Source organism: Hemicordylus capensis, chromosome 3 (assembly GCF_027244095.1).
Source record: "Hemicordylus capensis ecotype Gifberg chromosome 3, rHemCap1.1.pri, whole genome shotgun sequence".
NCBI classification, from domain to species: domain Eukaryota; kingdom Metazoa; phylum Chordata; class Lepidosauria; order Squamata; family Cordylidae; genus Hemicordylus; species Hemicordylus capensis.
In genome coordinates, this window is record NC_069659.1 from 41,963,948 (window position 1) to 41,977,085 (window position 13,138).

General features: G+C 40.2%; 1 protein-coding gene across 6 annotated transcripts in view; it reads right to left on the reverse strand.

Moving 5' to 3' along the window:
• Window positions 1-13,138, reverse strand: part of STARD13 (StAR related lipid transfer domain containing 13) — a 387,713-nt gene that overhangs the window by 156,230 nt on the left and 218,345 nt on the right. The window contains exon 1 of one of the 6 annotated variants that reach the window (XM_053307372.1): window positions 12,815-13,120. The exons of the other annotated variants lie outside the window; for them this stretch is intronic. Within the exon in view, the coding sequence (XP_053163347.1) occupies window positions 12,815-12,983 (169 nt within the window). The 5' untranslated portion in view covers window positions 12,984-13,120. Of the gene's footprint in view, window positions 1-12,814; window positions 13,121-13,138 lie in introns of those variants that run through there. 6 annotated transcript variants of the gene reach the window in all.

Below are 13,138 nucleotides of genomic sequence, written 5' to 3' on the forward strand. Positions count from 1 at the left end.
CGACTGCCTCATGTTCAGCTTGGGATAGACTATGATCTGAAGATCCTTTCTATATGTACTACTGCCAAGCCCATAGTACATATGGAAACTTGCTCCTAGTACATATTTCCTTCTACTAGTACTACTTGCTTCTGTTGAATTTCCTTTTTACAGCCCAGTTTTCCATTCTAGTAAGTCATCTGAATTTTATTTTTGTCTTGTAAGATGTTAGCAGTCCCTACCAGTTTTGTGTAATCTACAAATTCAATGAGGATTCCTTCCATCCTTTCATCTAAGCCACTGGTTGTTGTTGTTGTTGTTGTTCTAAAGCTGTAATCAAGTTAAATTATACCCCACGTTACAGCATTTCCAAAACCCACAAGATCAGTAAAACAATTTTTAAAAAGAGATAAGATTCATCTGGCATAATTTATGCTTGACAAATCAATGCTGGCTTCTACTAACCTGTGTATGGTTATAAAAATGATTACAGATTGAGTGCTTTATATTCTGTTCTAGTATCTCCCCTTGCATTGAAGTCAGACTGACTGGCTTGAAGTTTCCTGGACCCTCCATTTCCCATTTTTTGAAGACTGGAACAACATCAGACTTCCTTCCGTGCGGTAGCACCTCACCTGTTCTCCAGGACTTTTCAAAGATGATAAACACAAGTTCTGAGAGCACATAGAATCTTAGACCTGGCAGAGCCCTTGGGAGTCAGCAAGTTATTTTAGTACCCTAGGATGCAACATATATTCAACATCCTCAGGGGCTGAATGCTGCTCCCTAAAAATCCAACAAACGTGTCAGTCTTTTATATACTTAAATCAATAAGTTCCATTAATTTCAATTGAACAAATTTCCAAACAAGGTTACTTAGGAACACCAGTCTAAGCATGCCATCCTACCCACTTTATGTTACCTCATCATTGACCCTCAAGTGCTTGCTTTTTGTTTCTTAAGGGCTAGCTGTGCAGATGGGGAGGCAGGGTCTCCCTGCAGCTGCTATTTGGCCTAGAAAGGAAGTTGTATCAACAGCAGGACCCCACTCACAGCTCATATTTTCATATTTTGTTTTCCTCTAGTGGCCCATATTTGAGAATCAAAAAACAAGCATGCAAGAGCCAATGAAATGCTTAATGTAACATGTAGCTAAGTGTGCATGTGTGTGCACACATGCACGCGAGCACACAAACACAGAGGAAATTCCACTGAACCCTGTGAGGACCCACTTTCCAGTAAATGTGCACAGACTTGGGATGCAGAAATAGTTACCTACAGATTACTGGTTAGAGGATCAAACCCCTTGAGATACCATGGACAGCATTAAAAGCACTGTCAATAGAAGCTCAACAAGAATGCATAGCTAAGCAATAGGGTCAAAAAAGGCAATGAAATACACACAAAAATCTCCCTTTTAAAAACAGCTGGAGACTTGCTCTAATAAAGGGGAAAGAATACAAACCATTGAATTAAGTCACCAGTAAAGCTAGCTAAGAAGGAATTTGAAATGCAAATAGCTGAAAACATCCCCAGAAACAAAAAGACAAAAACAACAGAAAGGGAAAACCAGCAAGCTGGCTAGAGAACTGAAACTATGAGACTGTTTTTCACCAGGATCGGGCCTTATTCTGGCGAGCCAGCACCACCTAGCCTGGCTTTTAAGCCCAGCTGTTAGCTGAGGTGAAGGGAACAAGTGCACCCTTACCCCGGCGACCTGCTTGTGTGTGCACTGGGGGCTTCATGGAGGCTGGGACGAGTCCCGGCCTCAGATCAATCTGCCCTGCTCTGCGCTGCACAGAGCAGGGCTGATTCTGTGGGAGTGTGGAGTGCACTCCTACCGAGCAACGAAGGATCGTCTGAGAGGAAGGCAAGGTAAGAGGAAAACCTGGGTAGAAGTGATTGTGTGGAAGCAAAATTGGATCAAAACCTGGGTAGCTGTGCTTCCTACCTTGTTTCCACACAATCACTTCTACCCAGATTTTTCTCTTACCATTTCTGATTGTGTGAATGACCTGTATGAGATGAAATAGATATAAAGGGATCACTTAAAAGTCCTATTCATACGTGACTCTGCCTGTGTAAAGCTGACATTGGTGGGGGATTGAGGTAGCATCTGCCCCATCCCTGAGCCTATCTGGCATTAGTGCATTACATCACATTCAAAAATTAGAGCAGAGCTTAATTCTAGTGTGTTGTGATTGTTGTGTTTATATGTGCATCTTCAGTAACGGAGAACCTTTCCTCAAACAGCTAGGCAAACTGCATGAAAATCAAAAGCATTTCTCTGACTTTTGTTCAATTTATGGATACAGCTGCGAGAGAATTGTGCAATCTCTCCAAAGGTTGGTATTGAAGGCTTCAGGGAACCTTTGCAATCTTGCGAGCAAAGGGAGCTCTGACATCTCTGAGAGCATCTGACCAGATTTGAGGCAGCTGATCCAATTATTTATTTATTTATTACATTTATGTACCGCCCCATCCAAACGGCTCTGGGCACTGAGCTATTGGATGAGTCATTTTTTCAACAGAGGTGTGGTCCTGGTAGAATCCAGCTCAAACTTGGAACTTCCAAAAGGGTGTTCTACAAGCAGGGATAGCCAAATTGGCAGCCATCAGTCTGATCTAACCCTCCAAGCTACTTCCTGGTGTCTGCAAAATTTCAATGGCTGACACCCTAACTAAATTATTCAACAGAAATCCCACTGAAATCTAAAAACAAAGAAACAAACAGAAACCATGTGTTAATCATTACTAACTTTTCCTACTAATTTCAATGGGCCTTCCACTGAATAATTTAGTCAGGATCACAGCTGCAGAATGTTTGTAACAGGTTGGTCCATAAAGAAAATAAAAATATTTTCAAGCTATAGGAAGCAGAGATATTCCATGTGTGTATGGTGCAACTCTCTTCATACCTATCTATCTAAATTTGAAGACCACCCCAAACTTCTGTCTCTGGGCAGTTTACAACATAAAGCAAATTAAGACAAAAATGAAAACTTTTAAAACAATTTAAAACCACAGTCAAGTTAAAAAGCTTGGGTGAAAAAAAATGTCTTAAAGGACTTCTTAAAAGTTGTCAGAGATGTGGAGACTCTTATTTCAGCAGGGAGCATATTCCAGAGTACTGGGGCAGCAACAGAGAAGGCTCATCCATGTGTAGCCTCCAGATGACAACAAATGATCTCAATGGGCAATGGGGCTCATGGCGAAGAAGACAATCTGTTACATGCCTCAGCTTTAAATGCCTCACATACACTCCCTAAGTGTGAAGCCCTTTGATACTAAAGAGTACCACCTTTATTACGGAGCCTAACCATGATGAGCTCAGTTGGGTTGTGGCTAAATTTACTCCAGAAAAAATGAGGAGCCATTTTGTACAATGTTCACTAACTGGATATATTAATTATACATATGTGCCAAAGCTGGAGAAGCATTGTAGACGGCTCCTCCATAAATAACATATGAAAGATCAAAAGAAAGTTGCTTTCTATTCCTTCTTCCCCGTCAGCAATTTTGTGTGTGTCTGTGTGCGTGGGCAGAATCCAGAAGTGTTGGCACCACAATGGTGGTCACAGGAGCCCCAATTCATCTGCTGATTTTTGAAAGTGCAAAATGGGGACAAATTCTCCCCAAAGTAGGAAGGGGCACTAATTATAGTCTGTCTGCATATAAGCAGAATTGTTTGGCATTGATGGAGTTACTGTTTGCAGTGTGTGAATTGAACTATTCATTACTTAGAGCTAAAGGCACTATACAGACCTGAATGATACAGTTAGAGCCTGTTTCTATGAACGCTGAAAGGCATCATCATTTTCTGACTCACACAATATGTATTTTTGACAGTTACCACCTTATTTACTTTCATGAGTAATCCCAACCGTTCCTGCAATACACAGTTTGGATAAATAGTCTAGCTCACGCATGGTACACCTTATTTGTTTATTCCATGATGTGTGAACCTCACCAAAATATAACAGAACTTCAGGCCAGTAATAAATGAAATATTAAGTTTGGGGAAATAAAGATTATATTTAATATAAAATGCTGTTCTTCTCGTGCCAGAATGAAACAGTTGCTAACACAAACCAGGTTATTTAGCAAGGACAAACCCTACTAACTGGGCAAAGAAGCACCTTTTAAAGTAGTGGCTCCCATATTTAGTAGGAGAATAACAACTGTCTGTTTTCAACCCAGTATAATGTCCCTCTCAGTAGCTGTTGCTCCTGTCACCTTTGTGTTTATTTTTAAATCGTGAACACTTTGGGGGAAGGGAACTATATTCTCATTCCTTTTGTTATGTTTATGGTTTGTAAATGTTTTGTTTCTTTTTTTCCTTTTCATTTTCAGTTATACTCGAAGGAATAAATAAATAAATTCTCACATATATTAGTGTTATCCTTGATTATGTTATATGCACTATTGTAATCTTATTGTAATAAACAGGAAATTGAAAAAAAGTAAAGCAGCATTTAAATAGTCAAAATAACAATATTTTAAATGTTTAAAAGCATAACCCGGCAAACCTGGCAAAGAGGCACCTTTTAACGTGGTGATTATCTTTATTGAGCAAGGGGAGAGTAACTGGCCCTGTCCATCCCCAGCACAGTACCTCCAGTGACTATTGCTGGTAGACATCTTATGTTTCTTTTTAGACTGTGAGCCCTTTGGGGACAGCGAGCCATCTTATTTATTTCTCTGTGCCAACCACCCTGAGCCATTTTTGGAAGGGTGATATAGAAATCGAATAAATAAATAAATAATCCAATAAACTATAGCCTAGGATTTTATTTTACATCCTCTGTTTGTTGCTTGATCTCAAGATTGTATTTAAAGAAAATTTAATTAACCACATAAAGAAAACTATACATAACTAGCTAAGTGTTTCTCAGTAGGATGGAGGGTCGCCTTGCCATAAAAGGCCTCTCCAGTGCCAAAGCTAAAAAGGAATCCACAGGGCACAGAGGCAATTTCCTCTTTGTCTTGCTAGGTCCCTGTCAACTTTGCCACAGTAGTGTCTCTTGCCCCTTTACCCTGCAGCTGTTAGGGACTGTATAGCAGGTCTGTTGCCTTCTCCTGGATGGTGCTCACTTCCTAGCTGCAGCTCTTCCTCATCCTCCCAGAATAGATCAGGGGTGGGTAGATTTAAGAAATCTAGGAGCTTTTTTTTTTTTTTTTGCCAGAGCATTTTTCACGCAGGGTTTGAAAAGCTGTTTCGCTCACATCTCCTCCGGAATGGAGGGCGTGCATTCATATATAGGGCAGATTTACCCCGAAGTCCCTACAAGCTATCAGGGAGCACTTCACACATGATCTGGGTTTTTCACTGCGCGTTAGAAAATAGCCCGATTTATATCTATGGTTGAAAAAATAAATCAACTTTTTGCATTTTTATTTCTTTTTTGACAACTTCAAGTTCGCAGTAAACCCTCAGTGAAGCCTGCAGTCTGGGAAAACTCCAGAGCCTTGGGAACTATTGCACAAAACAGCAGCTTGTGGATGTGGCAACGGCTTGTACAAAACCAGATAAGGAGATACCATTTTAAGTTGCTGTCCTTGGTGCTCCATGTGACATAATGTGTCCTACTCTCCAGAACAAAAACGGCAGCCTCTTGGGTTTATATTATATTTATTACATTTCTATGCCACCAAAATCGCAAATATCTCATGGTGGTTTTCAGTAAGATACAATCAACAGCTGTTTTATTAGATTACACAAATGATTCAGCCCCTCAAGTTCATCGAAGGAGCTTGGAGATAAGAATTATCTCCAGTGGGGGGAAACTTTCTTCTTCTTCCAGAAACCTTTACCTTCATGAGGTACCTCTCCCGTCTCACCATTTGGAGTTTTTCTCCTTGGGTAAACAACAGCTGCATGAAGCAAGCTGATTTAGACAGAGATAGTGGTAGGTAGAGGCAACCCACCCCCACCACGGGCCCAATTTGGCTTGGGGCCCCACACATGACTCACTAAGCATATCATCTGGTTCGGCCCTTTGGATTGTTAAAGCAGATGATGGGCCTGCATAGCTCAAAATATCCCCTTTCCCTTGATTTTTTAGCTCTGGAATAGCCAAACAGCTGCCTATCTTTCTTTTAACTTGGCTATACTAAGAGAAGTTTGAAAATGGTTAACGTGGGCAGGGCTGAGATTGCAAAACATGAGAACTCTTGAATTAAAGAACATGCTTAAGCTTTGCTGAACTAAAGCCATGGCAAACAAACTGTGTTCTCCTTTTTACGTCAAAGTCTCTTGATAAAATGTTCATTTTTGTGTGTGTGTGCTGGTTTTTTAAATCATTGGATAGAGTTCACTTTTACCGCAATTACCTCAAGGCTCTGGAATTACCATTCAAGCGACATCAGAAATTGAGTGTAGCCAATAGCATTCCAGAGGGGTTGCAGAACTCAGCCATACACTGTTGCTTCTCACTGTTAAGAATCATCATAACTAATTATCTTATTTATAATAAAGAATGGTCACTGTGGTGCAGATTCAATTAGTAGGCTGTGGAATTGTCTGTTAGGTTAATCAGTAACCTAACTTGTTACTAATTATTGTGTTAGATGTTAAGTTATTTTAAATATTGCTTGATTTTTAAATGTAAACCACTTTGGGTTTAGGAAAAGTGGCATATGAATTCCTTAAATAAAATATATACTTGAAAGGGTAATACAATAGGGATGTGCACAAACTGAGCTTTAAGCACTGATTTGAAGCTGAACCAGTGCATGGGGCCACCAAACCGATTTGACTAGTGGAGTGCAGTGCCAGGTGCAGTGGTGTGTGGCACTTAAAAGTGAGGAGAGCAGATCTTTACATGCAGCAGTGGTGCACCTCCCTAGCAGCCCGCACACGGAGGTGGCACTCCCCCCAGCAGCCCTCACCCAATGGCAACATGCTGCCACCCCGCTGCTGCCCTGCTGCCACTGCACACAGGCTGCTGGGGGGGTGGGGGCATGCCACTGCAGCATGAAGCTGCATGGAGTGGTGGTGGAGCAGGTAAGGATCTGCTCTCCTCACTTTTAAAGGTGCCACTTACCATGGCCCCTGAGGTCATACACCATCAGTCAAAAAGGTTTGGCTGCCCCATGAACCGGTTTGGCTTCAGTGTTCGAACCTCGATTCGTGCACATCCCTAGAATACAATAGTTCCAAAGAGGTTTAAGCAAAGTGCAAGTGGCACACAGGCCATGTGTTAACAATATGCTTGAATTTCAACTTTAGTTAACTCTCAGCACTATTAACGCATTATCAGTATTTTACAATATTTATTTATTATTATTATTATTTATTAGTCAAATCTGTACACCACCCCAAACCCTTGTCTCTGGGCAGTTAACAATAGCATAAAACAAGTTAAAATATATACAAAATCTTAAAACAATTTAACAATTTAAAAATCACCTACAAATTAAAACCTTAAAATTTTAAAGAACTGAACATTGGCTGACATGTTGCACAGTCTTATGCCTGTGTTTCCCATCATCCCGTGCTGTTGAGGGCAACTGAGCACAATCTCACAAATACTTAAAGTTGTGCACTGACACTTTGGGAATACAACTTACATTGTAAACCATTTATGTTGCACTCCCAAAGTACAGCTGTGTGACTTTAAGTATTTGTGCAATTGTGCTTTTGTACAAGATCATAAGCACTGCCATAGATGCCTGCAGCAGTGTTGGCCAATGGGGAACGCAGTTGTAAGCTTGCTCAACATATGTCCATTAAAAACAATGCTGCAGCTAGCCCCTTTTCCACAAGGGTCATAGCATGGTATGTGTATCCTCTACTATGGTATTCTTCATGCCATATCCAGTTAAAGAATCTCAAGTAATAGGGTTGTGAAAGCCCAGTGCTCAGCTCCTGTTGTAGGCATTTCTGGGTAAGACAGACTATATTCAGCAGTACCTCATATCTGTCTGAAAATTGATGAATCTTTGCATTCACATATGTGTGTTGCCTATTCTAGATGAATTTGTTGAATGCCAAAGAACTTAAGAGATATACCAATGAATACTGGCAATCATTACATCGTGTACATTCACTGGAATATATTGCAATTACTATTAAAATATTTATATAACATTCTTAATGAAAAAAGTTATCAAAGTGGTTTACCTAGAAAAAGGAAGAAGCTTTCCTGTCCTAAAGAGGTTCACAACCAAAACAAACACACACACACACACACACACACACACACACGAGACACCAGTGACAGCCACTAGGAGAGTCACTATGCTGGATGAATTGGGACAGTAGCTCTCCGCCTAATAAATGTAATAGAGCCACCAATTTATCCACTTTAGGATACATCTTTATCCAGTTAGCAGGGATAATTATCATAAAGGTTGTTCTCACGACCAGCCCTATCTGGGTAGGACAGGACTAGTCCAGCTAGGGATGGTCGTGTGAAGCCCTGGGATGGCTCCAGATCCTGCTGCTTCCCCCAGGCAGCCCTGATTGCAAACCCAGGCTTACAGTGAGGTAGGAGGACAAGTGTATGTCTGGTACTTCATTCGCTGGTCGTGTGGGTTGCTCCACAGCCAGCAGCTGCTCCCGAGCTGCTGGCAACCACTTTAATTAAAGAGCTGGTAGGAAGGAGTGGTCAGGCAGCATGGTGCATTGTGGCATACCTGGAGGCCTGGTTTCCTCCCCCCGCCCCCAATTGCTGCTTGTCTCTCTACTGCATGGATGTGGTGGCAGCAAAGCCTCGTTCAGGCTTTGGTCATGTGGGAGCAGGAAGGAAGGTTCCTGCCTTCCCTCAAGCCTCCGCCCTGCCCCCACCACTTGGTCATATGAATGACCTAATAGGTTCACAGATATCTCACCATCTGATTTAGGCAGACCCAGATAAAAGCAAAAGAAACTTAAAACAAGCATATGCTTGATAAATAGGCACTACAACATATTTATTTAGGTTGAAATATAAGAACAGTTCTTTCTGTAATTAAGCAAATGTTTCGGCGGCACTGAGATGGAAACTGGGCACTGGAGGCAAGAGCTTTTAACAAGTGGAGTTTCAAGATTTCTTCATTCCTATAGTTCTCATGATTCTCTGCAATATGAAAAACTGGTCTATCATTTTCATGATTAGCTCAGCATGGAAAACAAAAAAGTCATACAAATGGACTTCTGATAGATGAAACCACATAAGATTCCTTTTGGACTTACACAAATAAAGAAAAACAAACCAGCCATTTTAAATGTAAGAGAGCGCCTTCTTTGTCATGAACCCTGCCGCTTATGGGGAGGTTTGGTTATGGCTGCCATCAGTTCATTTGGTGGCAGTGCCGTGCTGAGCCTTCTCTAGGGCTGCCCCAGGGTTTTGGAATGTGCTCCCTGTCAGTATAAGAGCTTCTGCATCTCTGCCTTAAAAAAAATCACTTAAGACACATCTGTTTTCTTAGGTCTTTAGCTAAAACTATTTTGAAATGGGCTGGTTTTTTTTGGTTAAAACTATTTTTAAAATTAGATACTTTTAAAATTGTGTTTTTATTGAGTTTTATTTTTTTTTAAGCTGTGTTCTAGATGTTAGGCAGTTCATCAATGTAATAAATAAACAAATAAATAGAAGACTGACCCAGCACTATATATTATTTCAGGTCTTATGAAATATATTCATAAACTAGTAAATGTTACCTTGGCAGTTCCCAATCAAACACCACTTTTTGAGCCCTTTGGGGACAGGGGTCCATTCATTTATTTAATTAATTGTTTCTCTATGTAAACCACTTTAGAAACTTTTATTGAAAAGCGGTATATAAATTGTTGTTTTCGTTGTTGATTATACACAAACGGCTTGCCACGTTGGAGGCAGCTGCCATGGGGAGCATTTTCAAGTGGTCTGGTACCATTCTATGACTTCTCCACACACACTTTTCCAGGCTCTTTCATGTACACTGTCTGCACCCCTAGTCCAGTAGTTTAAATAGCTCACCTTCACATAAGTGTGCTTACAATCACAGCCCTAACATACTTATTTAGAAGTATGTTTCACAGATTTTAAAAGAAGGAAAGAAAATCTAACATCTTCCGACATGAATCAGATAAATAACATAATAATGTTTTCCAGATTGAGCACCTTTTAGGCAAAATTGCAATTTTATGCATTTTTACATATAGGTCATTTATGCACAGGCTGGATAAAAATCAATGATTTTTTTAAAATGGGGTTTTTTAAAATTCAAATCGGATTTCTTTTTATTTAAATCAGATTTTTAAAATAAAATGCTTTTTGAGGGGGAAAAAATCTATCTAAAGATCATTTTCTATTTAAGATACATTATAGTCCAAAGGTTATTCATCATGAAATAAGGATTAGTTTTGAATTATATAGCATGAGGCTGTATATATAAATTTTTTGGTAAATGAATTCCATTAATCCATTCACAATGTCATACTCTTCCAGAGGTTTCTGTAAGATTATTTTGGGCAATTTTTCTATCTAGAAGAGGACCAAAAATGAAACCTTCATCTGGTTGTAAATATTAAGATCATACCAGCAAGAATGAGTCTTTATGTAAAAAACCATGATTTAAATCTAGTCTTACTGATTAGTGATTTAAACTGATTTGATTGAAATCAAATCCACCCTGTCTATGCAGAATGTATTAATGGTGCAGACCTTAAAATAATTTGGCATAGAAGATAAATATCTCTGTGGTCTACCCAGTAACCTCATCTCCTTCTAATACTATAGAAATTGTTTTATGCATTTGGCTACTGAATCACTTGGAAAAATGCTGGGTTTTCAGAAGATGGGAATGGAGTCCTGTTCTTTCAGCATCTCAATATGGATGCTCAAAAAATACGTGGCTCCTGAAATGACATTAGGGTGCTCTTAAAAAACTAAACTAAACTAAGATGAGGCCCCATTTTTGCAATTGTATTATGGTTTACAGTGTAGGCCCCAGAAATATCTTTGAAGTTTTAGAGGTCATATTTCCAGTCAACATCACCACCTGAACATTTTACTTAAATTAAATCACTTTCAATACTTTAAAAAAACATCAAGGGCAAACGCTGCCATTTTTCAGTCAAGATTACGCACAAGGTATATAGCATATATTACATAATATCCTTCCTGAAATCAGAGCCACAAGCTAAGGCCAGTATCTTCCAAACATCACCGGTTCCTGAAACCATGCTGCCAACAACAGTTTGCTTAATTGCCAAGGAAATAATCTCATTAATCAAAGGTTTGTTGTTGGAAAATGCATTGTTCCTTTATAAACATGATAAGAGTTTCCACCGTCCTATTCTTTACCCAGAGTTCACAAATCACCAAGCAGAAACAATAATTTAAAACTGCAAACCTATGTTCACATACTTTGAAATAACTCCTGTTGAACTCAGTGAGACTTTCCGAGTAAAAATGCAGAAGACTGAGAAGTGCATGTGTAACTGAAAAAGTGGCCACACTGCACAGTCCTCCCAGTGGATGGGAGGCAAGCTGACCTTGTGGCAACAAACTTGAATTGTCCTCTTTACTAAGCAGGGTCTGCCCTGGTTTGCATTTGAATGGGAGACTACATGTGAGTGCTGTAATATAGTTCCCTTAGAGCAGGGGTGGGGAACCTTGGCCTTCCAGCTCTTTGTGGCTGGGGATGATGGGAGTTGTCGTTCAAAAACAGCTGGAGGGCCAAGGTTCCCCACCCCTGCCTTAGAGCATGGGACCACTCTGGGAAGAGCATCTGCATGCTTTACGGCAAAAGGTCCCAAGTTCCCTCCCTGGCAGCATCTCCAGGTAGGGCTGAGAGAGATTCCTGCCAGCAACCTTGGAGAAGCTGCTGACAGTCTGGGTAGACAATACTGAGCTAGATGGACCAATGGTCTGACTCAGTATAAGGCAGCTCCTATGTTCCTATGCTTATCTAGACAAGCAGAAACTCACATTAAATGTTGGCACTATGTACATTATTATGATTGACAGTCTGATATTGCTAGTTTCTTGGTCTACTCCACGCAATGCAGGTACTACACAAAAAATGAAACAAGCCAAATGCGATTAAGAAATATTGCCTTCCAATTTCAAGTGGCATGCAATTATCTCTCCTTAGACTCTTCTTAATTTTCACACTGCTGGTTGCCCTTTTACATTAATCATCTTTCTGCGTGGACTTCTAAAGATCACGTCATTTCAAAGTACACAGACCAAATTATATGGTTGGAGAGTGATCCAATATCCATTTAGCAACCACACTTTACAGAAGCAGGAGGGATAAATCAATACACCTACAGAGACTGTTCACATGCACAGACTCATATACTTTCACAAAATGACATGTCCTACACAATTATTTAAATTGCAACTAGGGGAGAAGGGAAACTGACCATGAATGAAAATAAATTTCAAAAATAAATGTCCCCAATTACTTTGTGGCCATCTGGGAGACATTCTGTAATACATGCTTGCTTCACTCCTCCCTTAGCAAGCAATTAGCACAAGAGCTCTTTAACAGCATTCTAACCCATTTTTAAAAGTCGGCACAAAGTTTGGCGTACACTGTACAGAATTAACGTAGCAAAATGGTCACATGGAGCAATGAAATCCAAGCAGTGGAGAAGACGAACATACCACGTATGGAATTTGGAAGCTTATGATTAAGCAACTGTGCAGTTCAGAACTTTGCACTATTGTGTGTTTGCCTATGGAAAACTACACTGGAATGGAATGCTGTCATTCAAACTTTGCGTTTTCTTTTAAGCATCAGTAGTAACACTGGGTAAACAGCACAATCTGAAATGGTCTTAAGGTGAAGAAAACTGACCTGAAGGCATTCTTTTGGCACAAAGTTAATTAAGAGCCTGAGGCAGCCAGTGACTCACCTTGTTGAATTTTAGTCAGAAGTTGATGGCGCGCTAGAATCCTACTTATTCTGTACGGAGAGTGTCTTGTAGTCTGATCAAATCGCAAGTACATCTCTTGGCCTTCTGTTGACACAGAATTCACACAGTAGCAGCCTGACCCTGAAGTGCTAGGCACCTGCCTAAACATCTCCGCTCCTTTCAGAGTTACCACCACAGTCTCTTGGGTGGCTGTTCCTGAATCTAATCTGAGTACTGAGAGAAGAGAGGCAAAGAAGCCCAAAGGAGCTGAAAAGAGCAAGCACTTTAAAAGAGGGGGAAAAGAGGAGTGCCAAAAGCTACAAT